This window comes from Anopheles stephensi, chromosome 2, assembly GCF_013141755.1.
Source record: "Anopheles stephensi strain Indian chromosome 2, UCI_ANSTEP_V1.0, whole genome shotgun sequence".
Classification (NCBI taxonomy): Eukaryota; Metazoa; Arthropoda; class Insecta; order Diptera; family Culicidae; genus Anopheles; species Anopheles stephensi.
In genome coordinates, this window is record NC_050202.1 from 11,570,332 (window position 1) to 11,597,227 (window position 26,896).

Consider the following 26,896-nt stretch of genomic DNA (forward strand, 5'->3'; position numbering starts at 1 on the left):
CAATTAAAGGCAATCTGGTCGAAGTTTAGGGCCTCATAGGCAATATGTGTAGACAAATAGATATCCGCCATTTTGAGACTACTTTGATAGCTAGAAACGCCATTCAGTATAGTATCTAATCCTCATGAAAATTATGTCTGTATAGGCACGTCATGGAGGCTACGTATTCTCGGTTCAAGCTATACTTAAATCAGTCAACGTAAAGACCAACTTTCGAGGAACTCTTAGCATCGATACAGATTTCCTTCTACGAAGGCTTTTTTCATTCTTGTCATACATAGGCAGATGGGAGCTATCATCTTTCCGCTTCAAAAGTCCACCTGATACTTAAGCTAATCTTTCTAAAGATAAACAATCGCCAGAATGTTCAACCAATTTTCATGCCTTGTTTACTTTTCACTCCACTTTCTCCACCGGCGATGGTAAACGATCACATTTTGGGCGAGATCCACAGCACGAAAAACCTGGCTCCTGCCATCGGTCCCCCGGGGCGTATAGATATCTTCGCTCAATTACGAAAGATTGCCTGCAAAATCTTGATCTCTATCCCCGGAGCTAAGCTGCTCTAAGCAACCGCTCACCGGTCCCGGGACGCAGTACAGGTGTGTTCTTACTACCGGTGCCTACCGGTGCGTACGGATGTGCACATGTGCAAGACCCTCTGTGCGGTAACGGAAGGTGCGTCGGCTCACCACACAACAACATCCATCAATCAATTCTCGATTACATAATTGACAGCAGCGGCCGAAACTTCCCTAAAGCTTGTAGTTCCAATATTTTGGCAGGCACTGCTACTGAGAACTCTCCTCCAAAAAAGCCCCGAGGGTGCAGTGGTTTGTTTGAAGTGCGCTTGTTTTGCTAATCGAATTATCGAACCGGACAGGACATTAAGGGCAGACAATTACACACACACACACTTATCCAGCGGGAACGTTGGCTGCCTGTGAATTAACTGCATGCAACTGGGAAGCTTTCTGGGGGGAAGCTCGTTTGCAAACCTACTGTCCGATCCTAACCAGGATTCACTCACCAAGTGTGTCCGGTCGGACCTATCCTGCTGCACGCTTAGCTCATTATCGGGCAGTGCTGAGTCCTGAGACAGCAGTGTTCTGAACAGTTGGCCGCCAAAGCTGTCAGGCGGTTAGGGGGGTAGATTTTGTTGCACCGCTAATGTACACACGAGCTCTTGCGGTCTTCGGATGCTTCCTGCTGTCGGGGGAACAGTTCCGACAACGTGGACAAACAGCACCACTCACTCGAGAGCCGCTGCAAGGTGCAACACTCTTATCCCCCAACGGTAATGAGAGACGACGCAGAAGGTTTGCGGACGACTGTTTGCGATTTTTTTTTTGGTTTCATTTCGGGTGGTTTTGCTAATGACCCTTTGAGTTCATCGACCGGAACCGCAACCACGGCAACAACACCGGCTACAAAGGTGCAAGCAAACATCCCGAGGAGCTTTACGAAAGCACTTAATTACGATACACACCACCAAACGGTAGCTTTTATAAAGAAATTAATTATTGGACTTGTAACGCTTGCCACGTGTGTACGAAGTCCTTAGTACCACTTAAGAGGAGACAATGTTGTATGATCCAACAATTTTAATAGCCGCAACTCAAGTCCAAATCCAACGCAAAAAAAAACACGAGAAGCATAGGCTCATGAATATTGATCAAGAAACTTCCTCTCCCAGCCGATTGGACAACAAACGAACCGATAAATGTCGTCCCGATGTCGTCAGATTAAGGACATTTGGTGTTGGCCTTTCTTTTCTCTCGGAATCCATCGCGCCACCAAACCGATTATCAGAGCGAGTTGCGAGTTGAGATTTATTGGCACCGGAAGAAGCAGTAGTAGTAGCAGTATTTACTTCAAAACCTCCCAAAGCTTCCGAAGTTCCTACTTTTTTTAGTACCGAACAGCATGCTTTAAGTTCTCGAGCGCTAACAAAACAGCGGAAGGAACACTTTAACCGAGCGGTCCAGATGTGAACTTCTTTAAGCATCCGCGGGAGCTCATTTCCCGGTTAAAGTGAGTGTACAGGCAGTGGAACAGCAAATTCACTTCCTTCGCCGATTGTGCCTGTGCACGGGCCCGCCAAGATGACAATCATTGACTCTTGTCTTGTCTTTTTTTGTTGTTGGTCCACTTCCGAATGAAGAGCCTTTCTCTCCTTCTCTCTCTCTCTCTCTCTCTTATCATGAGCCACTTGAAGCGGATTTTCCGACAAGGAGTTTCTATGGTTGCCACCTCGTCTTAATGGTTATTGCCTACAAGGCTACGATCAATGCCTTCTCGTATGAGTGTATGCGTGTGTATAAGAGGTATGGCGAGAGAGAAAGAGAGAGGAAGAGCGTGAGAAAAGTGGGGAAAATTTTGGAAAATCCTAACCCAAGATTTTCTCTAGTCACAGCAGGGTAATTTTTGGGGGTAGTAAAGTCCCCCAAAAGTGCAGGATCCTCTTAAAAAGCCAATAACCTCGCATTCGCCTTTCTCTCCCTTTCTCTCTTGCGCATACAAAATATTTTGTTTCTCTCACTCTCTCTCTCTCACGTTGGGTTTTCCTCTTTTCAGACACATACAACGACGGTGGAAAAAGTTTTACGCGCGTGTTTAATCGCGGCGTCCTCGAAGTCGAACGAACGAAGTGTCCTTCGAAATTTCACGGGCCCCGAGAACCTTGGGTCGATCCTGGCCGCTTTCTCTTTCACTCGTGCACACGTCCTACCCACACACACACACGCACACACAGCCATATCCCCGCAGTACGTCCGCAGTAAAAACGCATTCCCCGGGTAGTGGCAGGAAGCGGGAAAGGTAACGGAGAGCACAACAGGGCCGATGAACTTCACACAGCGACACGGAACGAAATGGAAAACGCGCAATTTCCATTGCCAAATATACACGAGTATGTGTGTGTGTACGGTGTGGACCCTGTCCCCGAACAGAATCCCTGACTCGATGTGGATGACCCGCTTAATGTGTGGATGTCCTTTACCAAGTTCCAAGTTGAACGACCGTCGCCGTTAGGATGGTGTCCATTAGTGGAAGTGGCATTGGACATTAGAAATCTCGATGTGGACCAAGCCGGACAGTCGTAGCGTTTCCGGGCTATTGATTTCTGAAGAGGCGATCATCTTGAAGGATGCGGTGCATGCAGCGGATGATGCGACGCAAAGCATCTTGAGAGGGACGAAGAAGAATAGGAAGAAGCAAGAAACAACATGGCGTTCCTTAAGTCTACACACACAGTCGCTCTCGCACTGTTCCGTCAAGCTCAAACCAGGGCCTCCCTACGGTATGACAGTCGATGACGTCAGGGGAAGTAGTAGTAATCGGTACGCTTTTTCCAACATTTTCCAGCAGCTTTTCCTCGATGTGCTTTGGTGGTGTGTGCACGGTTTAATCACAATAATTTTTCCAGTGGGCCTAAAACTACCTTCAAACTTACACTTGGCAGACGATCCACTAGATTGCTGCTGTTAGCTCCCGAAATTGTTGAACAATTTTCCTTGAAGAATAGGTTTTTTCAACACGCCACGGGTGCTCTCACGACTGTCACGAAACTCGAAAACAAAAATGCCAGAAAAACCCGGAACTTCACACCGGTGCAAGAAACACGAACAAAATCCGATGGTTAATGACCAGAACACCTCACGGAAGCAACCAAACACTTGGCGCGCGATTGCTGTACGTCACCACCGCACACACACGCACGCACGCACACACCCGGATGTAGATATGACACTAAGAATTGGGAAAATCCGGAAAATTGCGCTCGCCGGAAGTGTGATAGCGGAACAAAACACTGGCTAAGAGATCCCGATGGCACTCCTTGTTTAACCACTCCACTGCCGCCCAATCACTTCTGGAAGTTTTGGCCTAACAAAAAAACTGATGTTTGCTTTTGATAATAATTTTTGGATTATTATGATTATTTTGTTTTGGGTTCCCTTACGGGGTGGGATCCGGTTTTTTTTAATTTATTTTTTTATTTGGTTTTTGGGTGGTCGGTTCGCGTGTTTTGGCGAGAGCCCCGCGCGTCTAGTTTGTTGCCGAGTGCCGAAGAAACTGGCGGCCATTTTCGGCATCCGTCCGGCGTGTACCTGGGCTACGGACGACGCGCGTCCTCTGCTCGAGACGATCGGGCAACCCTGCGTGTGTGTGTGTGTGCGTATGGGTGTTACTCTCCACCTTTCGCGCTCACACACTCTCTCTTTGCACCCTCGCACCAACACGCATACAGTGAGGCACATTCTAAAAGCACCGGCATTCAAGGCGCCCCCCACACACGGTAAAGGACGCACAGTCACCGGAAAAGTCTGGGTGGAAGCGCGACGAGGAAAAGCGAGAGTGAATTGATCCCCGCACACAATGTGACCCCCCGATCATCGACCCCCGGTGTAAGGTTTTCGCTCGTGTGTCCTTTTCCTTTCGCGCGTGTGTGTGTGTGAGAGTGTTAGAGGGAAGTTGTGACAGCTTCCAGCGAAAAAAAAACTAAGCGGATAGCAACACATGCACAAGAAAATTGTTGGGAAAAGCAAAATTTAGCTAAAATGAAAAAAAATCTCTCTCTCTCTCTCTCTCTCTCTCTCTCTCTCTCTCTCTCTCGCACACACAAACACACACACACATGTTGCCCGCGTTTTGTCCCATTTGTGGAAATTTCATTAAATCATCCGCTGCGTCCATTCACCGGGACGCATTACGCACACACAGGCAGAGAAGCGTAAGGTCCCGACCGCCGTTTCCAGCGTATCGTACCTTCCGTTTGGTATCCTGCTAAAATAGAACATAACAAAAAAAAAAAAACACCCGAAAAAGCCATCGTGTACAATAGGAGCAACACACAAAACACACAAAAAAACCCCTTCTAACGCACACCACTACACCGGCACAGCTCGCAAGGAAGGTAGGCGCCATGGCAGGACGACACACACACCCAAGAGAGCGAGAGAGAGAGCGTCCCGCACAAACCCTCGGCACACACACACGCGGGACCTTTTCTTTTTGGAACGCGCGTTCCTTCGCCCAAAAAGGGACGCCATCAATTCTACACACACGAATACACAACCTAGATCTCTAAACCACACGGAGGACCATGCGGAGGACATGCGCAGTATAGTGCCAAAACAGAAGAAGCAGCAGCAGAATAGCAACGACCATGTCAGCGAACCACCGGCCCCGAAACTGAACAGGGCAGCGTACAGAAGAAGCGGTGCGGCACACAATTCTCAAGGGGGACCCGACAAAAAAAAAAAGAAACCCCGAATTTGAAACCCACCGGGTCCGAAGAACCGGGGTCGGATTAGATTTCACCGAAAAGTCGGGATCACAACAGCCAAAAATTGGAGCAAAAACTGGACTGTTGTGAGTTGTGCGCGGGGAGGACCACTTCTCGGACCGTGGTTCGTAATAGGTAGGGATGCTGCTCTGTACGCCGGGAGAAGAGCTTCGGACAGGAAACTGCGAACCGATATTGTTTTTGGAATGGTTCGAGCGACCCATCCTGTGGGAAGGTACCTGCGAGATGTCCCGAAAAGACCCTCCAAAGCAGGGTTCTTCCAGATGGCTCGCAGTACGAGCGACGTCCTCTTTGCGATTGCCTTACATTGTAGTAAAGAGTTGTGGTCGGGAGATGCTAAATATCCTGGAAGCCTGAAGCCGCCGGCGGGCAACGGGAAGCCTACACAGCTTCTGCAAATCTTCTCAGCTCACCTGTACCCGGCTTACATACACCACATCGAGAGAAAGTATACACAACTGTACCTTTTTTTTCCTTTCCTACTTCTTGCACCCTCTTTTGAGCGGGCTAAAACTGTCTTTCGATCTCGGTCAACTTTCTTCCACACGCACACACACGCATAAGCTTGCTTCGTCCTTTTACTCTCAAACACACACACACAGAGACACAGCGCCTAGTAACGGGGATGAGATTTGGTGTTCTAGGAATAGGCCACAGGCGGCTGTTGCTTTTCCAGGGAAGCGGCCGGCCAACGAACTGATGAGGAACTGCAGGCCAAAAAGGCGGGTAGTGTTCATGCCGCATCTCGAGATTCATTTCCAACGCTGGAAAAAGGTTGACGAATATCGCTTCTTCAGTTCTTCGGAGAGGAAAATCCAACCGCCCGTCGGGTATGACTCAAGAGTTCCAAGGGAAAGGAATTCGCAATCGAATCGCTTGCATTCAAGCGAGGACTGCTCAGGAATATCCCAAAACTGCATTCCGTTTTCCGCATTGTTGATGATGCAGGCGATCGCGAAAGATGCACCACACAAATAGGGAACAGTGATTCATCAGCCTTTCACGACGCTTCCTTCCCTTTGCCTTTGGGTATTTCCAAAATACGCCTTGAAGGTATGCAATCCATGGTGAATCAGCATTGCTGGTGTTGGATTTTCCAGGGTGAGGACATACCTTTTCCAACAATGATACGGTAGCAAGAGATAAGGGATGAATCACATGATCCAGTTTCAAGTACAATTCAGATGATCAGATGCATTCGATTCCTTCGCGAACTTCCCACGTCATTCTACAGAAAACTGCATCTACAGCAGCCAACAGCAAACGCCAAAAAAAAAAAAAACTGTAACGACTCATCACTCCACCGACATCGGTTTCGACGCCTGCCGTGTTTCCTTTCTGTTTTCCAACCTGGTTCTGTGTTTCTGTGTTCTTTCACTTGCGTCATCCTTACCGGCGAGACACGTCATCCCTTCTGTTTCGCGCTTGCCGAAACCGAACGCCAAAGGTGACGTTCGACTGTTGAAAAGTGAAACAATACCCCCCCCCCTCCCCTTTTCCATTCCCCCCATCATCCCCATCACATCCTTTTCTTCCTTAACCTTGAAATCGTCGATTTTTCAAGATCATCCCCGCCCGACCGAAGCGCGCTGCCGCGTGTGTGTTTATTTTCGATTTTGTTTTATTTAATTCTTTCCCTACTGGCCCCTCTCCTTGGTTTGTGGCTGTTGTAGGATAGAAGCGCGTAATGGGTGTTTTTATTCTGCACTTACATGATGTTTGCAGTTTGTTGAATGCCACATTAAAGGTTGTATTGGATGGACTTGGGGAGCAATTAATGTTTGCGCTGTTGGATTTATTCGATTGCTTTGCTGATTTAGATTTTATCAAAAACTTAATATGATAAATGAATAATATTTTAAAAACAAGATATACAAATAGATGTTACAGATAATCAAGACAATCTTTGAACAATATAAAGGAAGGATAATCAAGAGCAAGACAAGAAAACGATCGAAACACTATTAGACGACGATCAGTTACGATCGATCGGAAGCAATAGTAACAGCCTACAAAGCCATACGGAGAAAAATGGGTAATGCAACCGGAACCAAAATTAGCATTGCCCGGATGGCGTATTTCCCTTCGTTCCTGTCCCACACTTACTGCACTCATCTCTATTAAACACCCGGAAAAGACGAAATAAAACCAAAAAACAAGAAACAAACGCACCAAACGTATCGACTAACAATCGAAATTACGACAAACCGGATGATGCAGTCTGATGCACACTGTTTGCTGGGGTGGACGCTACACCACCACCACCCCAGCGAAGACATGGAAAGAAGAAAAAAAGCCTTTGGACCCCCGACAACATTCGCGAATTGCTGCACACAGCGGCGCTGGCCATTTGTGCCTTGTGGAAAAGCTCTTCCTTTCTCTCTCTTTCTCGCTCGCTCGCTGTGTGCTCAAACGTTGGCGGCAAAGCAGCAATAGACCAACCGAAGGCAGGCAAACTTCAACTTAAGGGTGCTTCTAATGCACCACACCGGGTCTGAACGGCTTCAAGACGCGCGCTGATGCTAAGCAGCAATCCGGGGAAAAGGGAAAATGTTTCATTTTCTGCGCCGCTTTCGGTGGGGGTTTACTTGTGGATCATTTAGAAATTGAGGGCCGATTGTTTCTTTTTGTGCTATTTTTCTTAGATTTCAAAGGTTCACCGCAAAACGGCAAGTCGGCAAGACTTACCGGTAGGAGCGGCGACAATCTTTTGAAACGGTTCCGCCAATGCTATATTGTGTTTCGATCGGAACTTTTGATGTAAAGGCGCCCTAAATTTCAAGATTACGCAGAGAAAACGCGGCCTCAGTAGCTCACAGTATACAACTTTTAACGGATCCCACACACAAAAGTATAACGTAAAACTTCAAAATTCTCCTGAACCAATTACCAATCTAAACTGTTTGAGGCATTCTGCATATGTAAAGAATCGTGCGACGACGTCATGATATCAGTGGCATCTTGGATAACTCACGGTAAACTACATCGAGCTGATCCCACCACATACAATCAAATGCTACAAAACAGCTGGAGGAATTAAAGATAATATTTTTAAACATTATCTTCTTAATTTTCCTTATTATTATTATTATTATCTTCTTAAAGGTTTGTCAGATATTATTTTTCCATTGGAATGCAGTTACTTACATTAGACCATTTTAATTGGCTCCCACTAATTACAACAAAATCCCCAAAATATCTTCAATTATTTTAAAGTATTAATCTTGGACCACAAAAAAAAGCACAGATAGAAGAATTCTGGACGTGAAGAATTCAACTTTAGGCTTCAGCTAACTCATAATAAACAATGTGAAGCTGATCCCACCAGATAAAATGAGCCAATAACTACAAACGTATAATGCAGAAAAGTTTATACTCTAATGTTTGATAGACAGTGAAATTATATTCCTATCATGCTTAATAACATTTCAAAATCAACTTTGCGGTGAATCCTTTAATAACAGTGCGTTAGAATAGCATCACGTCACGGGGACGTCATTGTCTTGATAGGATCTGCAACTTTGAGACGTCCTGGCATTATTGGGCATTATTGATTTTATTCTACTTGTATCTAACTCAGTCTACAGTCAGTCATAGGACATCAGTAACTCACAATAACCAACATTCTGAAGATCCCACCACAAACAAAAAGTCTGGTTTAAAAAGTTAGACTCAGACGAATCTTATGATACCTCTTTCTCCTCCTTTTAAGTTTTTTTTTCCAGGATAAAGCTACCTTTCTCTCGCTTCCAATTGAACGTTATTAAACTGCTTGCCCTGTGTCGATTACTTCACAACCCACCAAACAAGAATCCTGAAGGGCTACCCAAAGGTAGTGTTTAAAGCCGGTGCCAATGCAACCATAATTAACACGTACCACACAGCCGTTGCACTGGGACTGTAAATGAGGTAGCTGCAGAAAATTTATCATCACCACCAAAAACCAGTTATTACAGCAAAACTAATTAAAACGCAAACATTAAAAACACGATACACTCAAACCAAAATATATTTTAAAAAAACATCGACGATGTTAAGTTTCAGAAGCTCATAAAATTGACCAAAAAATTCAATTATCCAAAATCGTGGTTGGCTGTGGTTGCTGTCGTTATCGGAGCTCCGGCACTAAAAATCCTGCAGCCGTCCCCGGGTGCTGCTGCGGCATCACATGTGCATAAATCAAGCGGCCACGATTCACGAACTGCAAAGTGCATTCCGATGGGTGTGGAAAAGGTGCGTAAGCAAACACAATCTGCTCTTTTCTCCCCTTGGCCAATTTTGTGTCCACCTTGTCTGCATCACATTCTTCCCGGCCCGCGATGATGCTCGTTTGATGCTCTAAATGGATTTTATATGGTATTGCTGTTACTTTAAGGTAAATATTTTTTTTTTCTGTAGTCTCCTTTCTTTTCTTTGATTAACTCCACCACTCTCTCCCCCACTCCGGTCCGGGGTGACATTCCACACCAAGTTGGCTTTTTGTAGCGTTCAAAGTGGCAGAAAATCGTCCTCATCAACGCGTTTTGTAAGCGTTGATTCGAGGAACGAGTGTACGAAATGTAATTGAAATTAGTTCCTGCACTGTTCGGGCCGGTCGGGGTGTGCAACACGATCACGAAAGTGCAATCAACCGAACTGCAGCCAAAAATGGAACTGCAAACCGCCTGTCTAAAGGAACCAAAAAAAAAGAAGAAGAAAAGGCAACAGCCGCATGGTACAAGGCCAAGGTTTTTTGGGCGGTGAAAATCAATCGGTGCGGGGCGGAAGGAACGGGTGGATCGAGAGACTCCAACCAACACAACAAAAAAAAAAAACGAAGGCAGATCAACAAGCAGACAGGCAGACAATGCGCGCAGATGCACTTTTATCGCTTTGGCGCGTGCCCGAAACTAAGGGAGCAAATGAATAAACAGAGAGAAAAAGAAAAAGCAGCACACCCCAAAAAAAAAGGTTAGTCCTACCGAGAATGCGAATAAAAACAAGAAAAATTAGCGTAAATAAATCCCCACCCGTTTTCACCCACCGTTGCATCCTTTTTTCCTCCCTCCGCAGAAAGTGCATTCACCATGCGGTGCATATAAACAGTGCAGTGTTGCTCTCTTTCTCTCTCACTCTCTCTCTCTCAGGCTCTTCCTTAATGCATTAATAAACATAACTTCCCCTTCTTCATGGAAAAATTGCATTGCACCACTACAGCCACCTTTCAGCGTATTGTACGCGAATCGAACACATTCAAATGGGGGCTCGTTGCATCCTTTCCCGTGCTGCACTTGCATCCTGCGCACACATGCACACCGAGTGCAACAGTGCGCCGATGCTGTCCTGTGCATCGATTGCATCTGTGACGCAGCGGGAGAGAGAGAGAATGAGAAAAAGAGCGCAGGAGCTGCATTCGGGTGAGTGCATTGTACCGACCGCTCTTTGATAATGTGCAGCAATGCAAAAGAACCCCCCCCCCCCTCGATGAATTGCATTTGTTGATTTTGCACCTCATGCCTTCTCGTTCCCTCACACACGCTCTCCCTCTCTCTCTCTCTTTCTATGAGCGTTTTTTTCAGGTTAGTTTTTCACCATGTGCCGAATCCTTCTCGATGCATTTCTCCTATTATTATTATTAGTTTGGCTCGTGCGCGAAGGACGCTTAATTAATGTCTGCGTGTGTGAGACTTTACACATGTCTTTACTTTTATTTACTTGTGCGTTTTTTCCGTTTTTCGTTTTTTTTTCTTCCTTTAGCGCCCGTGAACATATGAGCAGAAAGAAAGGGGGCTTCTATCTTTCAGTCGTCGATGTTTCGGATGTGTCATTCCACCGCCCGAAACCATGGTGCATTATCAAAAGGGAAATGACCTGGACGGGGTTAAAAAAGGCACGCCAACAAGCCCGACAAATTTTCTTGATGACTTACTTTAGGCTTCAAAATTTTCGGTTCTTTTTTTTTTCTTTATAATAAAGGGGATTTTTAAATTTATAAATTTTTAATGTTTTCTCTGAAGGGAAAGCTGAGTGAAAGCATGCAAGCAATAAATGCAGCGAAAGGAATGTTAATGGTCGTGTAAAATTACTTGCTTTCCTATCCCGCTTCGCCAACTTCTTAACATCACATTCCTATGCGCTGTAAATGGCGATGTACAACGTAGAACAAATTGTTGCATTAATGCATAAAACCCTTCACGAGAGAGAGAGAGAGAGAGCGAAAGAAATTACACTATTATGCATTTTGCAGGATTGCAGCGAGCTTGCATAGTACGTATATTGAATTACAACGGTCCTTATGATTTTCCTTCGCAATAAACAAGTACGCTAGTGTGGTGCCACGTGCCGGAGAGACATCGGTTTCAATTGCATTCCATTGCACACGTGCACGTGCTCGCACCAGTTGCCGGCTTCGTCGCGTGTTTGGTGAGCGTGAAAGTTGCATAATGCGCACTTTCTCCAAGGCCACCACCATATCACCGGGGTGACAGTTTTCCTTTTGTTTGCGAGCATAAGTTTTCTTTGCTTTTGCGGTGGTGATGATGTTCGCCACAGGACCACAGTCGGGTGGCTTTAAATATTGACAAACCCAATTTGCATAATTTAACGTTGCGTATGTCCCTTGGGAGTGCAGAAAGGACAGTTTTGGGGAGGTTTTCTGGCTCGCTACAGCGGCGGTAGAGATGTCGATTTGTCGAGGTTGGAAAATCAAAAAATCGAAGCTTTACAGGGCAAACAGGCAGCAGATTGATAAGCTGTGAAGTTGCATCTGTTCTCTGAGGCTGAGCGGGACGGACGGTTCCAAGATTCGGTGTGTGAATAAATTATGGGTACCACACCACCAGCCATAATTTGCCCACAAGACAATTTGATGATGGCAATAAAATGTAATTTAGGAAAGAAACGGTTCGATACGGAGAGGAAGATAAGGAAACTGAATTCTATATTATACAAGCTAACATATGTTTAGTCTACGGGGTTTTGCTTCAACTGATAATGCTATAATAAATCTAGCTAATGAATAATCATGTCCTTTACAGCACGAGATATCAAAACTCCATAAAACGTACTTAAGACAGCTTGATGTAAACATTGCACTCAAACGCATCTATTACCATCACGAACGCCTGCTGCAAGGCCTGTGCTCCGGAAAGGACCACCCGAATCAACACTACGCTAATGTCTGTCAATCGATCAAACTCCGCTGCCAACTTACCATTCTGGACACGCGACCAGCAAGCGAGATATTCGAGAGGTCGGGCTGTAGGGTGGGGTTGCGCGACGGTTTGTTTAATTTAAAATTAAAACTAAATTAATGACCCGACCGGTGCGTACCGAGCGGAGATGCTTTAGCCCACCCATGTAAGCAGATAACGATTCGAAGCAACGCGTCGCGCAGCACAGCTCCTCCATGCTCGTAAACTTTGTGTGCGAAATTATTTACCAGCTCACATCACACACGCTTCCGCTCTGAGGGTTTATTATCGCTTGTCGAGTTCTTCATCCGCCCGTGTAGAACGTGTGATGGAAGCGGTGTGCCCTTCGGTCCTTTTGCAACCCTGATCTTCAGGATCAGGACCGCGCACGCGACCGAGTCTCTCCATTATCAACGCTAACAGGTACTTAAGGATGGTCATAAACGAAGTAATTTACCGCGAGGAAGTACCGGCGACGGCTGGACGAACGCGTACCCCGAGTTGGGGACGTGAAAAGCTGGTAGGAAATGAGGTCCGCAAGCCCTGCAGGCCCCATAACAGCTTTTTGCTCTTCTGTGGATTTAATACAGCGTGCCTGCGAAGGTTATCGACTTTTCGGCTGTCAACGACGGATCGATAGCATTGGGGCGGGTGATATTTTACGAGATAACACTGGATATTGTAGATCTTTTTGTAGATGGGAAGAGGCGAACATAATTTTTTTCTTCTCGAAAACGCCAACTATTGTTCGAAGTAATTGAAGTCTAATTGAAGTCTCTTAGTGTGATTTATGTAAGAAACAAATTATAAGTTGCCTAAACGATCGTACTAAATGCTTCTAATCAAACCCGTCACGATCATAACTCATCTTCACAACTTCAAACCCGTTTAACGTCCATCTACCGGCTATCGCCAACACAATAAATCCTGCCAGCTTGAGTGAGCAGAAGGTACAGGAAAATCCTTCGCAATTGTTTTTTTTTCCAAAGCATACATGCTAAATACCGACGACTCCCTCTAACCAAAGTGTCCGAAGTCACTCGAAACAAAAAAAAAATCCAACTTGACCTAAGTCTGTCTGGACTGTCTGTGACGTCCTGTCTGTCTGTCTGTCAGGGACCCTCTGTCTGGACAGGGTCTGATCGAATGTTAGAAGAACCCCAACCACGCTAGTACTGTCCGCTCGTCGTTATCAGACCGGAAAGCGTCCTGAGAGGTCCTCAGGCCAGGGCAATAAATTTACCCAAATTTCGCAAATTTGCTTAGAAACGGTACCGAACCGAAGGATCGCCCCCTTCGCTAGCTTCGTCACAAGACGGGGGTACTACAGAGGCGGTTTCTGTGTACGTCCTCACCCCTCTAAACCCCCACACTGCTCCACTCCACACTACCTGACACAAAGCGAACACGCACCGGGACAAAACGACGACAAGCTGATAGGATAATTGGCGTGCTTAGGAACTCCATTTTGCGACGGTGGAAATTCTCTACCTCCACCAGACAGCAGCTGATTCGTGCAAGCGAGTGAGTCGGCGTCAGCTGCCTGTTTAGTGTGGTGCGCCCGGCCGCGAAGTACCGCCAAACGATCGGTCTAAGACGGCGCTCCACCAACGATCGGCAAGAGCTCGCCCGATGAATGGTATGGCAGCCGCATTTGATTTGTAGCTTTTCGGTCGACCCTTGCCGAACGCTCGAAGGAATGTTTCGGCAGCGTAAAAAGGATCTTAAACCGATGGAGATTACTGTTTGATTTGTGATTATTCAGGTAAAGTTATCTGCTAAGTATATTTGGAAAGGGAAAAACAGCTATCTCAGCACGCGATCGATTCATATGGACTGTTGGGCGTATGTTAAGGGAGATGAGCTTCACGGCGTAAGTGAACAGAGCGTGTGGCTTTTATCTCCGGAGTGACGCGTTCGAATCTCACTTTGTACCAAAAATTTATGGTAAAGGTAAATTTGAAAATTCATCTCCTTCTCTGTTTAGGTATTGTAACCGTAGTACGTTACTACCAAGTCAGCATTCTAATCCAATAAACATTCAATATGTGTTTTGACAGCGGGCTGCTGTGAACAATTGTAGCGAAACCAAAACAAGACAGAGAGAAGATCAGGTAGATTGCTTGCTCTGGTTGCATTTACAGCAAAAACACGATCGTTGTACACCTTCCCTGATGTTGTGTGGTGAAGCCCAATCATTTTTCTAATCGTTAGCGCATGTTATTCGCGACTCGTACGTGCGTCCAATTTTCTGACGGGGGACCTCTCTCAAGCCACAACATTTGCTTCGCTTCCATTCGAACCACCCGAGCATCGGGGCACGGTGGACCCGCGAACAGTTGCACCTGTCCTTGTTATGGTCAACAACAGACCAGGCAAACAGACACATAAAACGCGAAAGATTCGTGGCGCATATGATGCTCGTGATCCCTTACCGCCAGTCGGGGGTTTTTGCGCCTCACAACTCCCGGACCATATTTAGACGTCTCCACGGATAAAAAGAAACAAGCCGCATAATAAAGGCTCGTAAAAAAAACTGATGCCAACTCAAATGATTGCTAATTTTTATTTTGCCAAGACCATTTGGTTTTTTTCGGGGTTTGGGACAGGGTCAGAAGGCAGAACGAAAAACAGAAAACCCCGCCAAACCCGAAGGATCCTTTGCTTGATTTTATGGCCGGATTACGGCTGGCGGCTGCTGGGTCACGATTAGTGTGTATGCACCTTGGCACCTTCTTCACCATTTGCAGAGCGCTCCAGCGTTCGGTTATTAACTAAATTATAACATCAACTTGCGGATACAATCACGCGGGCGCGTGCTCGCTAATAATTGTAACTTAACAAAGTGTTACGATCGCGGCTGCTGTACACTTTCGTACAGTAGCGGCGTTTTCAGCGTACTTTCAAAAAAATAAACATTTTAATGATAACCTGCACTGGGGAGTGTACCGTCGACGTATCCTAACCTTTCGATCGGGGTGTCGTAATTAGGAGCGCACGGCACGCCAGGTCATTAGCACGGTGCAAAGTGCATCGTGAGTACACACGATGGTCGGCGGCAGGAACCAACAATAAATGTGAAGAATATTAAGCTAAACTCGTGACGCGTGTGCTCACCTACCTTAGGTCAGTGCCAGCTGCATAATTTACACCGTTAAAACCGCTGCTGGAGATGATACCACCTGGAGAAGAGAACGGACGGGACGAGATGTTAGGGACCGATTGAGGAACACCCGTGCAATAACAGACGTCCGGGTGAATTAGAAGGACAAACAGCCACAGGTTAGGAAATTGTTTTTTGTTTATGTTGTGCCATTTAAAATAAAAATATCATTATTCTGCTTCGCTACTGCACCAGATGGATATCGGGTGCTGAAAGCGGCCGCTGCAATGCTTAGAAGGCTATCAACAAAGCCGGTGACAATTAGTGGAGTAGTTGGTGCTTATAATTGGAGAACAGCAAAACGGTGTTTTTAATGTAATTGTTTTCACTTTAGCAACTCTAATTTATTTGATTATCCTTTTTGCAATCATCTGCACACTTCTAAAATGATTTTGGAGGTTCTTTGCATCTTCTTCATGTTACTACAACCTCAGGCAGAGTTTCCATATGGTACATTTCTTCATAAAAAAGGCAAGATTTCAACTATTATAGTTTTTTTGATTTTATTGATTCAGACATTGATTTAAAGCCAGGACTTTCTTGCCGAAGACAAATTCTTGGCTGCAGACTATAGTTCAAGACTTTTAAAGATTTTTTTTATATGTATACAACAAGTGTAGCTCTAGCTATTTAATGTCTGTCCCACATAGGGAATGCACCAAAGTTCACCTAAGACCTGAGGTGTTCTGAAGAGGGTAAACAGATATCGTAATAGTTTTTTTTGCGAATAATAGACTAATGGGAACTGTTACAGAAAACTAGCAACATGGCAACCTTGATTTTTGAACGTTTTGTCCTGCCGATTTCAGTCTTCTCGACTCAATGCAATCGCACCTGAATAGTCAAATTCCTATCTATAAGGGTTTAGATGGGATTTATTACGGATCCAATTCATGGTCGAAGCAGTTTTATGATACTTATAGTTTTATTAAAATTAAGAAATACTGATCTTTTTATCAAAAACTAAACAATTAATTGGAATAATTAAAAATCCTTAGACAAACCGCATTGTCCCATTTTAGATCAATGTAAGTTATATTTTGCGAGCTAATTATATTTATTTTGCCTAGACCTTTATTTCAATTTTATAAAACTTTCATTAAGAATCGTTTTCTTTCATAAAAATTATATAAAATTAAAATGAAAACCTATCACAATCACGCTTGCGCTTGTACCACTGTGCGCAGTAGAAAAGCAAACGGTTACCGACACGCTTCACCGGCACCACAACCGTGAGAACCGTCCGAAGACGCACTTCGTTCACGCACTCACACTCGTTCACCGGTTCACTCCCGTTCACCGGCTCACTTTCGTTCATCGGCTCACCGTCAGCTCACCGTCAGCTCACCCGGTGAGTGAACATTGAGCGGATCGAAGCGTTTTAAAGATCTCACCGTCACTCACGTCTACCAGGGCACACAAATCTAGTTGGATTTATGCTATGCCTCAAAAAAAAAAAGAAAAAAGGTGCGCTCTTCACACGCATAACATGAGAAGGAAGCAAAACGACACTGTGCTATAAATGTGTGTGATCACGCGGCAACCGGCATGATGGATGGCAATGGAGGTGTGCAAAAACGTGCCAAAAGTGAGCCAAAACCAGGAACCAAAAACAAATATTTTCCGATCAAAAATATCAGTGTTGTTTTACCGGAACAGGGTGCACATAGAGAAGCTAGCTGATTCCATATGGACAGGGCACAAATTCCACGCAAGCAAAAATCCCGGCTCGTATCGAACCGAGTGAGCCAACAAGGCAGCAGCCGATAATATAAGGAAATGCAGAAAGTGGACAGAGACACGCACATTACCTGTTGCAAAGTTGGAAATATTCATTCTTTCCCCTGCTCACGTTCGGGCTTTCGTTCTATCCAAATACACACACACACACTTGGGCAGACACTCTTCCACACGCACGCTTTTTCACTCTCGCTCCGCTGTACTGGGTCGCTTCGCTCGGTTTGCTTAAAACACTTCACTTAGCAGGTTCACTTGTCTAATCAGACACACGCAACTCACTGTGGTGGATAAAAAGGGGGGGATGGTGAGACACACACACACACACAAATTAAGGCAACCTGGGCCAAATTTTCTAACGCACCCACAGTTTCTACTTCCGAAACGGCATAAGCTCGACAGGTCCGACACAACACCAAAACGAGTCAACTGCACAAGATATCGTGGGATCAGAGCTCTCGGAAGGTACCCGAGCCGAGAGATCAGATCAGGATGGGGCTCCACTGATTTACGCTGCCTCACTCTCACGCTGCCACAGCAAGTAGCTCTAACCGGGGACGGGGAACAATACACTACCAGTGGCAGAAGCAGACTTTACTACACACGTCATATACGCCTGTGCGATCAAGCCACAGATATCCGATCGATCAAAACGGCCGACGTGTGGCCGTTGTTGGTTTTTTCCTTAGGCGAGAGAGAAAAAAAAAATCCGCGAATTACAACCACCATCGGGTCGTTCTACTGATTTATCTTTCTTCACACCATCAAACCCTCCCGGCGCGCACACACACACACGCACACACACTGTTCTACGTGAGCTGGCACTATTGCGTGTGTCGTGACAATTTGCATATTCATCGCAGACAAGAGATGGAGTAAAGTGTTTAGTACAGCTGTCCTCGTACAATAAGTCCTTAAGTCACATGAGTTGGGATCACTTCTTCTTTTGGGCTCCTGATCCTTTTCGGAAGATCTTCTCCCGGTGCCAGAATAGAAAGCAGTGAAAGAAGAACTGCTTTTTTCCTCTTCTCCTCTTTTTCTCTCACACACACACTCTCTCTCTGTCTCTCTCTCTCGCTTTATCCCCTCCCCTTTAGTGGACTTTCTGGCCGATCATGGGTGTACACCACCCGTACGACATTGTTACGTGACAATGTCTTAGATGAGCTGGTGAAAAAACAAAAAAAAAAGAACCCGGCAGGTAACTTTGGCCGATCTGGAAGAATCGGCCCTTCGTCCCCCAGCTCTAGAGAGTACTACCTGTTGTACTCCAGAGTAGACCCTTTGTGTAATGCTAGATCGAGATGGGAAAAGAACCAACCAATGACAATTGCACCACTGTCAGCACCGATCCAATGAGTAGTAGTAGGCCGGATCGACCGATCGACAACCAGGCGGGAGACAGCTGCAACGGACAGTGTCACAAACGCTAATAACAATAACCAAAAACAACCAAAGTAACGAGCCACTCTAACTCAAAACTCCTAGGAACTCCTCCTTTGGCAAGCAGGGTGACACAGATAGCCGCACGCACAGAAAAACAGACTGCAAGTGTGGAGCCCGCGTTGGCACAACGGTTCACAAATAACTTAAAACTGGTCCACCGCACACCAGCGTGAGCGTGCTCTGCAGATAGTCCGGGAGACGCAAGGGGGACCCGAAATTTGGCCACGGCGGCGGCGACCGGCACACACATTCGCGTAATCGTTACAAACACGACCGCAAACCGGAGCCGAAGGGGAGCAGGAGGGGGGGAGGGAGAGGCACGGTAGCAGCCCTCCGTAAGGGGTGAGGGATACGGGGGATGCGGGGCCGGGTGGAGACAGGAGCAGCAACCGACGGCGCACACATTTGCAGTTTTCGAAAATAATAATACGATGTTTTTTTTCTTTTCCTACTGGCGGGGTTGAGTGAAGTGTGGACGAAAAAAGAAGGGAACATGGTTGGATGCTGGTGGTGGTGGTGGTGGTGCGATTAGAATCGCAGACGGAACCGAGGAGCCTGCCCTATCCTCCAGCCCTTCGCTTGTGTCTTCAAACCGTTTTACCTACACCAGCAAATCGGCACAGTTAGGCAGAAGGTCTAACCTAAGGCGTACGCACACACAGCCACAGACCGAACGCACCTAGAAAAGAGCGCGAGAAAACCCGTGGAACAGAGCGGAGCATAAAGCTCGCGGAGAGTGTAGTGTACCGATCCACCCGAAAGCGCAACAAACATCGCCGGCAGCCAAGGTGCGATGCTTTCTCTAGTATTCCACACCACTAAGGCAAGGTGAAGGTGATCAGACCGGTGCGGATCCATCTCCCGCCGAGAGGTCCTAACATCCTCAAGAACGTACGAGCGATCGCTTCGACTTCTTGTTTAAAACAATTTCTTCTAAAAACCAACATTATTGGAATTGAACTTCCTTCACAATGAAAAGTTTTAGTGATTTTTTTTGTAAATTAATCATAGTTCATTTGCTTCACTCACAATAAAGAATCAATTTCTGCTCCCACCTGATCAAATGATTAAAATATTTTAAAATAATTTTAAAAATGATCAGAATAGCTAGAACACAGAAAAACTGCATCATTTTCACCTGTTGCTTCATCGTCTGTATCAATTCTACTACAAACATCAGATTGTCCTCCATGCTATCGGCAGTGATATTAATCCCGCAAACAAACGTCAAAATAAAGCTTAGTCTACTAGATCTGATAGTACACCTTCAGTCGATCTTGTGATCATGATCACAAAACTGTCGCCCAAACCCCCATAATGTTCATTATGTCCCCCAATCCCTCCATCCCATCATCCAACACACAGTTGGCGGTGTGCTGTGAGCATTTTATTTTCGCAAAAACACCGCTTTCACTTCTTAGTGTCCACTTCTTATTACTCTCCCTGTCTCTCTCTCTCGCTCACTCGCTCAGCTTTCAGTCGCACCCTCGGGCAAAATGTCCGTCGTCGTTGTCGGGCGGTCGCCGTTAAAAATGGTGTTTTTGTTGGGTGGCGTCACAGGCGAATGCAAAAATTGAACCACGACGACGAAGCCGACGAAATGCCGCGCCGATCAAACGAACGTAGTGTGGCCTTCCCCGTGTGTGTGTGTGTGTGGATGAAGCCGAAAGTGAGTCGAGAAAATTCGGTCAAATCATTATCTCGCACTCACACACTTGCTGCGATGGACGACCGCACGTGTGTTTGTGTGTGTGGGGGGCGGGTTGTGGGTTTATTTGCTCCATTCGCCGATTACCCACCGAAAGGGGGAGGCATGCGTGTAGACTTCCCACCCAACCAACACGCATTTATTGCTGCGCGATAGGAGAGATCGAGGAAGAGCGAACGACCGAGCGACCGTCGATGAACACTCATACTAGCGCGAAAAAACAAATCATCCCCTATTCCGTACCGAATGCACCCATACACACACACACGCACATAGCCGGATCCGGACCCGGGCTCCCCTTTTTCCACTGGCGGAGAGGGCAACATTCGGGGCGAAAAACGTCGCCGTCGTAGTATGTTGCGCTGTGACACGTAGTACGTGTCGGTGTAGTTGTGTGGCCGAATTTAATTCAAGAAATGTATCACCATCTTACCGCGTGTGGCCTCAGCGAACACGGAGCGAAACGGTGCGATACAACACGGGCCGGAGGGTAGACAGAGACCGGAACTTTGAACTCTCCCTCGAGAGGGTGTACGAACATTACTTCATAGCTCGACGTCGACGAACACCAAACCCTTCCAAGGGGAGAGGGCAAGTGAGGTGGTGAAGGAAAGGGGCGAAAAAATGGCGGCCAACATATTTTGGACGCTAGTTTTTCGACTTAAAACATATTACAATTACCAAAATCTGCTCCCTTCAAAGTAAAAATCCCCGTGTGGGGTGGAAAAAAAGGGCGAACCCTTTCTACTTTCGCTACCGACCCATCGAAGGTCAGCCGATGCCGGCCGGCAAGTTGCACTTGACAGTGGCCTCCGACGCGTTCCCTCGGCGCCCTTGACGCAGCAGTGACGCGGCGTCGCGGCAGATTTGGAAAGTGGTCGGATGCGTAATAGGGGGCCCTGGTAAATGCGCAGCTAGTAAAATCCAGCTCAGCGAAGCATCAAATGCACACGATTTTTGTAGCTTGCTTTCTAACACAGGCGATGGGAAAAATGTAGCACTCAAAAAACTGTATTTTATGGCTTGGATTGATCAACAAAACTATCGACCTTTTTATATAAAAGCCATGAATTTTAATTTTTTTGGATGGTGTATAAGTGAAGGAAAGTGTCGACCAATCCGCCTAGATTGATATAATTCATATTTTCTAAGCATGGTGGACGTCACTAGAAATTAAAAAGGATCCCAAGAAAAAATGCAGATGTTAAAAACAATTCGGGATAGAAAATGAAATGAAAAATTGGTCCGGCTAGAACAAACTTTATAACATTTAAGAAGCTCTCAGAATGCTTAAATAACAATCAAAGACCCGCATTTTGAATATTACATACGGTTTTTTTAAGAGTTAGTCAAAACAATATCAGAGTTTTATAACAAAAATGACATATTGATATGTTAAGCAAACCTTAAAACTAGGAAATGTTGCTTAAATTCATAAGCGCACATCGTTTGAAATACGATCGTTTTATGCTTGTCATCTGGATAGGGAACACGTCATCTGTTACGATCACTTTCCAAAGAAATCCTGCAGAAAGCCCTACTAACAGCCAGTTTTATAGTCTCCCGAGACGACATTTTCCGATCGCGGACACCAACCATCGTACAGTTTTAAAGAAAAAAATTAGGACACCCCAACTTAATCTCTATACTTAGTTCCTTTCAACTGTCCCGTATTCCTACGTAAGTGTCATTAGCAGCTGGGAAGATAATGGTTGAAAAAGGTGTAAAAATAGACTCATTCCAATTTAGCAAAATTGGCTCTAGAAAGAATCTTAATTGTATGATAAGTTTAATAATTTAAAATACATTCTTGCCGTCAATAGATTTTCATGTTTATAAAAACATGAGGAACTACATCGAAACTTGAGCCTTCTGAACGCAATACTCACGAGAAAAAATTGAGTTTATCTTCAATCCTTAGAAATCATGTAAATGATGTGATAGACCAGGTCAGAAGACTTGTACGTCAAGTCACTTGTAATTACCGTAGAATTCTACCCCAAGAATTGCAACCAGTAGTTATAACAGTTATTCTTATTAAAACTCAAATCAAGAAACGGCCTAATAATTGATGAAATGGGACCGTGTGATGAATGAAAGCAGGTCAAAATACATCAAATTTTCTAAGCACATTGCAGAATTTCATCTGCATTGCTCCATACACAAAAACGGAACTCGGAAAGTACATGAACAACTAGTTAGCAACACCATGGCCGGCTTTAAGAGCTTCTCAAACTTTGGCAAGTAATACCTCGAAAGATGCTTATGCTTGCAATTTATATCTTCCTTAGCGCTTGCTCAACATTCAATGCTGCGTACTGGCGGACGTTTTCGATTTGATCTGATCTGAAATCCTAAGACAGGCTCTGCACGATAAAAAAAACTATAATATTCGCATAGCAATTACCGTAAGAAAGTGATCAACTATGATATAATATTATTATTATATACTCCAATTAAGCCACAGGATGAGCGTAGAAAATGTTCAAGAAACATCGTTCTGTAAAAGGAAAAAAGTTTTCGCGCGATCATAATCATTTCGATCGGTTTCTACTCTAGCGCACCATCACGCTGCTCTTGGGAATTGAAAACAAAGCAAACTGCATCACCTCTTCATCTGGAGGAATCTGCTGCAACCATACGAAAACCCGTTTTTCCCAAAATATTGGATTACACTTCGGAAACTCGGAAACACACCCGACCATAGTCCGGCGCTACAATGTGATTATTTTTTGGGAACCATGTGCCCCTTTTCGGTAGGGCACGGTGCAGCTGGCTGGTGTCAGATAAGGAACGCGCCGAAGCTTCACCACCAAGTTCGCCCTTCATCGGCAGCAACATTCTTGATGCGTGAAATATTGAATACCGGCGCAGTGAAACTATCACTTCCGCGATTTTGACTATCGCTGTGTGTCTGTGTGTGTGTGTTTGAGTCCCTTAAATACATAAGGTAAATGGGCAGATTGACAAGGACATTCCATCGAATGCATGAGAAAGCGAACTACCACCGCTGTGGAAGGGATATACCCTGTGTATCCGCGGCGCCTTAAGAACACTTCCGCATTCCGACAGGGCGCGGATAATCCCGTGACCGGTTTGATCGCCTACCTCCGCAACCCGAGGGAGCTTAAACGTACGTACTGCAAGATGCCGTATGCAGCTTCTTCAGTTAGCTCCACCGCACCCATCCTGCTCACCCAACCCAATCGGACACCCGATGGGAAGGCTGGCTTTTTGGCAAACCGGAAGCAATTGCGATCATGGGTACCGCGGGCACGGGTAAACATTGATATAAATATTTTAAACTTGCACAAAGGCGATGCGCGCTGTTATGTGTGCCTCCGATTGACGGCTAGCATGTGTACTGGAGGATCTTATCATGCTCGGTGTGTGTGCGCGCTCGGCGAATCGCCCTGGCAGGATGCGGCAAGAGTCGGAGGTGAGGTTGCATGTTTGCATTGGACTGAAGTCGAGTGGAAGACCTTCTTGCCGCCGTAACGCTTTCTACATAAAACTTCCCTTTAAGCGAAAAAACAAACAGTACGATCAACTGCTTCTCTTCTACGCCACAAGTAAGTGTTTTCTCTAATAAGCACCGAATAAAACTAAGACCGGCGAGCCTTAGTTACTTGTAAATTGATCCTGATTTTCCGTTCCAGTTAATTTCTTTTGACTTTCGCCGTCCCTGTGGAGGTTCACAGGGATAATGATGCCCGAATACGCACACAACGTGCACGCTTGTGTACGAATCCGCTCAGCAACGATTTTTTTTTTGTCGGTTTTTATTTTCTCCCGTCCGATCATCGGCTTCTCCAACGGGTTGTCCTTGGAGAAAACGGCAAACAAAAACTGGGGGAGAAGCAAAAAAAAAATCAACCAAGAATGTGGTCCGAGATTGGCGAGACGCCGTAAAAGGCAACGGGATGTGGGAGCAGGAGGTAGTCGGATGGATCGCAAACAAACCCCACGGCGATGCAGCAACGGATCTCGTACCATCGCTGCCCGATCCTTCCTGGAAATGGTCGCAGCCTTGGAAACGTTCGGATGAAAGTGAAACGGTTCTCGGCGCTTCACACGAAACGGGCGTTAGCGAAAGGAAGATTAGCACCAGAGCGTCCACAGGCAGGCTTGAGAAAGGCCGAAACGATGCTGATCGGCTAAAATATTCATTAGGATTTAGGCAGATAAAAATGGATTTTTAAAGGTGTTTGATTTGAGATACCATCTTCCCCATCTGACTGGGGATGCAATTAGAGCGAATTAGTTTAAAAAATTGAGGTGCTTTCAATAGCATCCATATAAGCATTACGAAGTTTTTAGCGCCAATTTTAAGACCGCCATTCTTAAACGTCTCTCGATCCGGAGAGGCACAAACAAAACGAATTTACATCATAAAACGTAACTCTAATGCAACGTTTTAAAGGGTCATGAGAATTTGGAGGTCAAGGTTGCAGGACGATCGCACCCATCCGGACAGCTTCATTCCCAAACAGGACGACGAATGCATGCAAAATCTAAAACGGGTTACGCCGGTTCTAGACGCAGTCTGTGGGACTATGAGCATGACCGTGACGATTGCGGTAAGCCAACCGTCCCAAAACTCTGTTTCAATCCCATCGGAAAGGGAGTTGAGTTGATCAAATAGTTCGGCAAGAGTTGGAAGATGTTAAAATCTATGAATTTGGAACAAACTTTCTTAGGTCTGCTCACTAAGAACCACTCACTAAGAACCACTGCTCACTGCTTCACTTGAGAATCTAAAATGAGAATGTTATATGCAAGGATGTGCTTTATATGGACGTGCCGGCTAGGATCCGGACTACCTTTTCTGCTTTGCCTAGAATCGAAAGCTTCATGATCTTCTCGCAACATCCCTTCGCTACGTGCTTGTCTCAACTCGGAATTGCTGAAATGCGCCTAAAATTCAATATTGTTTTTTGTAACCTGCGGAAGTTCCGATTGTTGCACTGTGTTGAAGGCAAATGTTGGCAATTGCACTTACTAGCAAATCCATCTTCCGCTTCGGAAATCCATTCCAACATTTCTTTTGCATCATCCCGTTCACAGCACAAGTTCATTTTAGAAGGTTTTTCATCTAGCACACAGGCCACCTTTCCCTTTTTTTCTTCGAAAGAGTCTTGCACCAAAGAGGCTCCAGCTTCCGGAGCTGTCTCTGGATTGAAGGAGCTGTTTGTTGTTGGTTGCTTGCAGTGAATATCCAAGACGCCCTTTTACCTATGAAGAAACACTGGCACGGACACTTCAACATATCGTTTACCAGCACAAAACTTTCCACATTTAACAGTAAAAAACGACGATTAGTAATGGATGGTTTCACGAATATAAACAACACTCTGTACTGGAAATGGAAGTGCTAGCACGTTTGACATTTGATGTTGACAGCCGATCGGATCAGTGAGCGCCACCTACATGTGAAACTAGAAACCATTTGCTTGTTTTTTTTTTTCATTCAAATTTTTAACATCTTCAGGCAGTTCTAGAGCGAAGTCGGAAAATTTAGCTAGCTTTGGAGCTAAGTGAACTCCTCAGCTAGTGTAGATTTGTAGTTTAAATAGAATAGCGTTAAAAGAAAATCGGGCGATTTGATACGTGGCCACTCTTTCCAAGGTAGTGGTTTCCAACAGTTCTCCATTTTGGCAACAAATTGACTGGAAAAGGGTCCTCCAAATGAGATTTGCCAACATATTTTATTGAACATTACAGTGGATAATTTGAAGCCTTCTCTATCGCCGTATTGGCTATAAGCAAACGGTATTCGCTCAAACTGAAATATTATCAAACTTTAGCAGGTAATTTGATGACAAAAATGATTATCCTCAGAATCGTTTTCCCCAACTGAACGGATGCTCCTTACCAGGCATACTTTTCATCACCTTTTGTTACTTTTTAAGATTGCCACAGAGAATGTTCTTTAATTCTATTGAAGTAAGAAGATGTTGTACATCCGGAATCACCTTTTAACTGGTGGACATGTATCTCGAAGCTCAAATTCTATGTTGAAGAGGTATGGAGCTGCTTAAATATGAATAAATCTTCAGCACTCACTTACTTAACTGCTTTGGGCCATAGCTACTTCACTTCAGCTTTGTTTAAGCAGAGGTCTTTCGCCAGGGTGTTTCTTAGTAAGCTCCTCCGAGAGTCTTCTTCCACTTTGTTCAATTATCTATCTAGGTGTTAAATATTGGGTTTGGACTCTTGTACACTCAATTGCGCTGCTCAGTTCCAAGTGTTCCCTTCGAACACTCGCGTTCTGCTCTTCGTCTCAATTGTTCGATATCGACTATTTTTCTAACTCATATCTAACTTCGTTTAGTTTGAAGTGTAATTGTAACAATCGATTG

At 45.3% G+C, this 26,896-nt stretch overlaps 1 protein-coding gene across 11 annotated transcripts in view; it reads right to left on the minus strand.

The window, feature by feature from the left end:
• Window positions 1-25,919, minus strand: part of LOC118503963 (insulin-like growth factor 2 mRNA-binding protein 1) — a 79,197-nt gene extending 53,278 nt beyond the window's left edge. For 2 of the 11 annotated variants that reach the window (XM_036037874.1, XM_036037867.1), the window contains exon 1: window positions 3,455-4,070. Coding sequence is in view for 6 of the 11 variants with exons in the window: in XM_036037860.1 (XP_035893753.1) it covers window positions 15,602-15,662; window positions 25,537-25,612 (137 nt within the window). In the remaining 5 variants the exon portion in view is untranslated. Of the gene's footprint in view, window positions 1-3,454; window positions 4,071-15,601; window positions 15,663-17,454; window positions 17,662-17,744; window positions 17,980-18,701; window positions 18,973-25,536; window positions 25,628-25,769 lie in introns of those variants that run through there. The other 9 variants (XM_036037876.1, XM_036037864.1, XM_036037879.1 and 6 more) reach the window with 9 other exon arrangements.
• Between the last annotated feature and the right edge of the window lie 977 nt (window positions 25,920-26,896).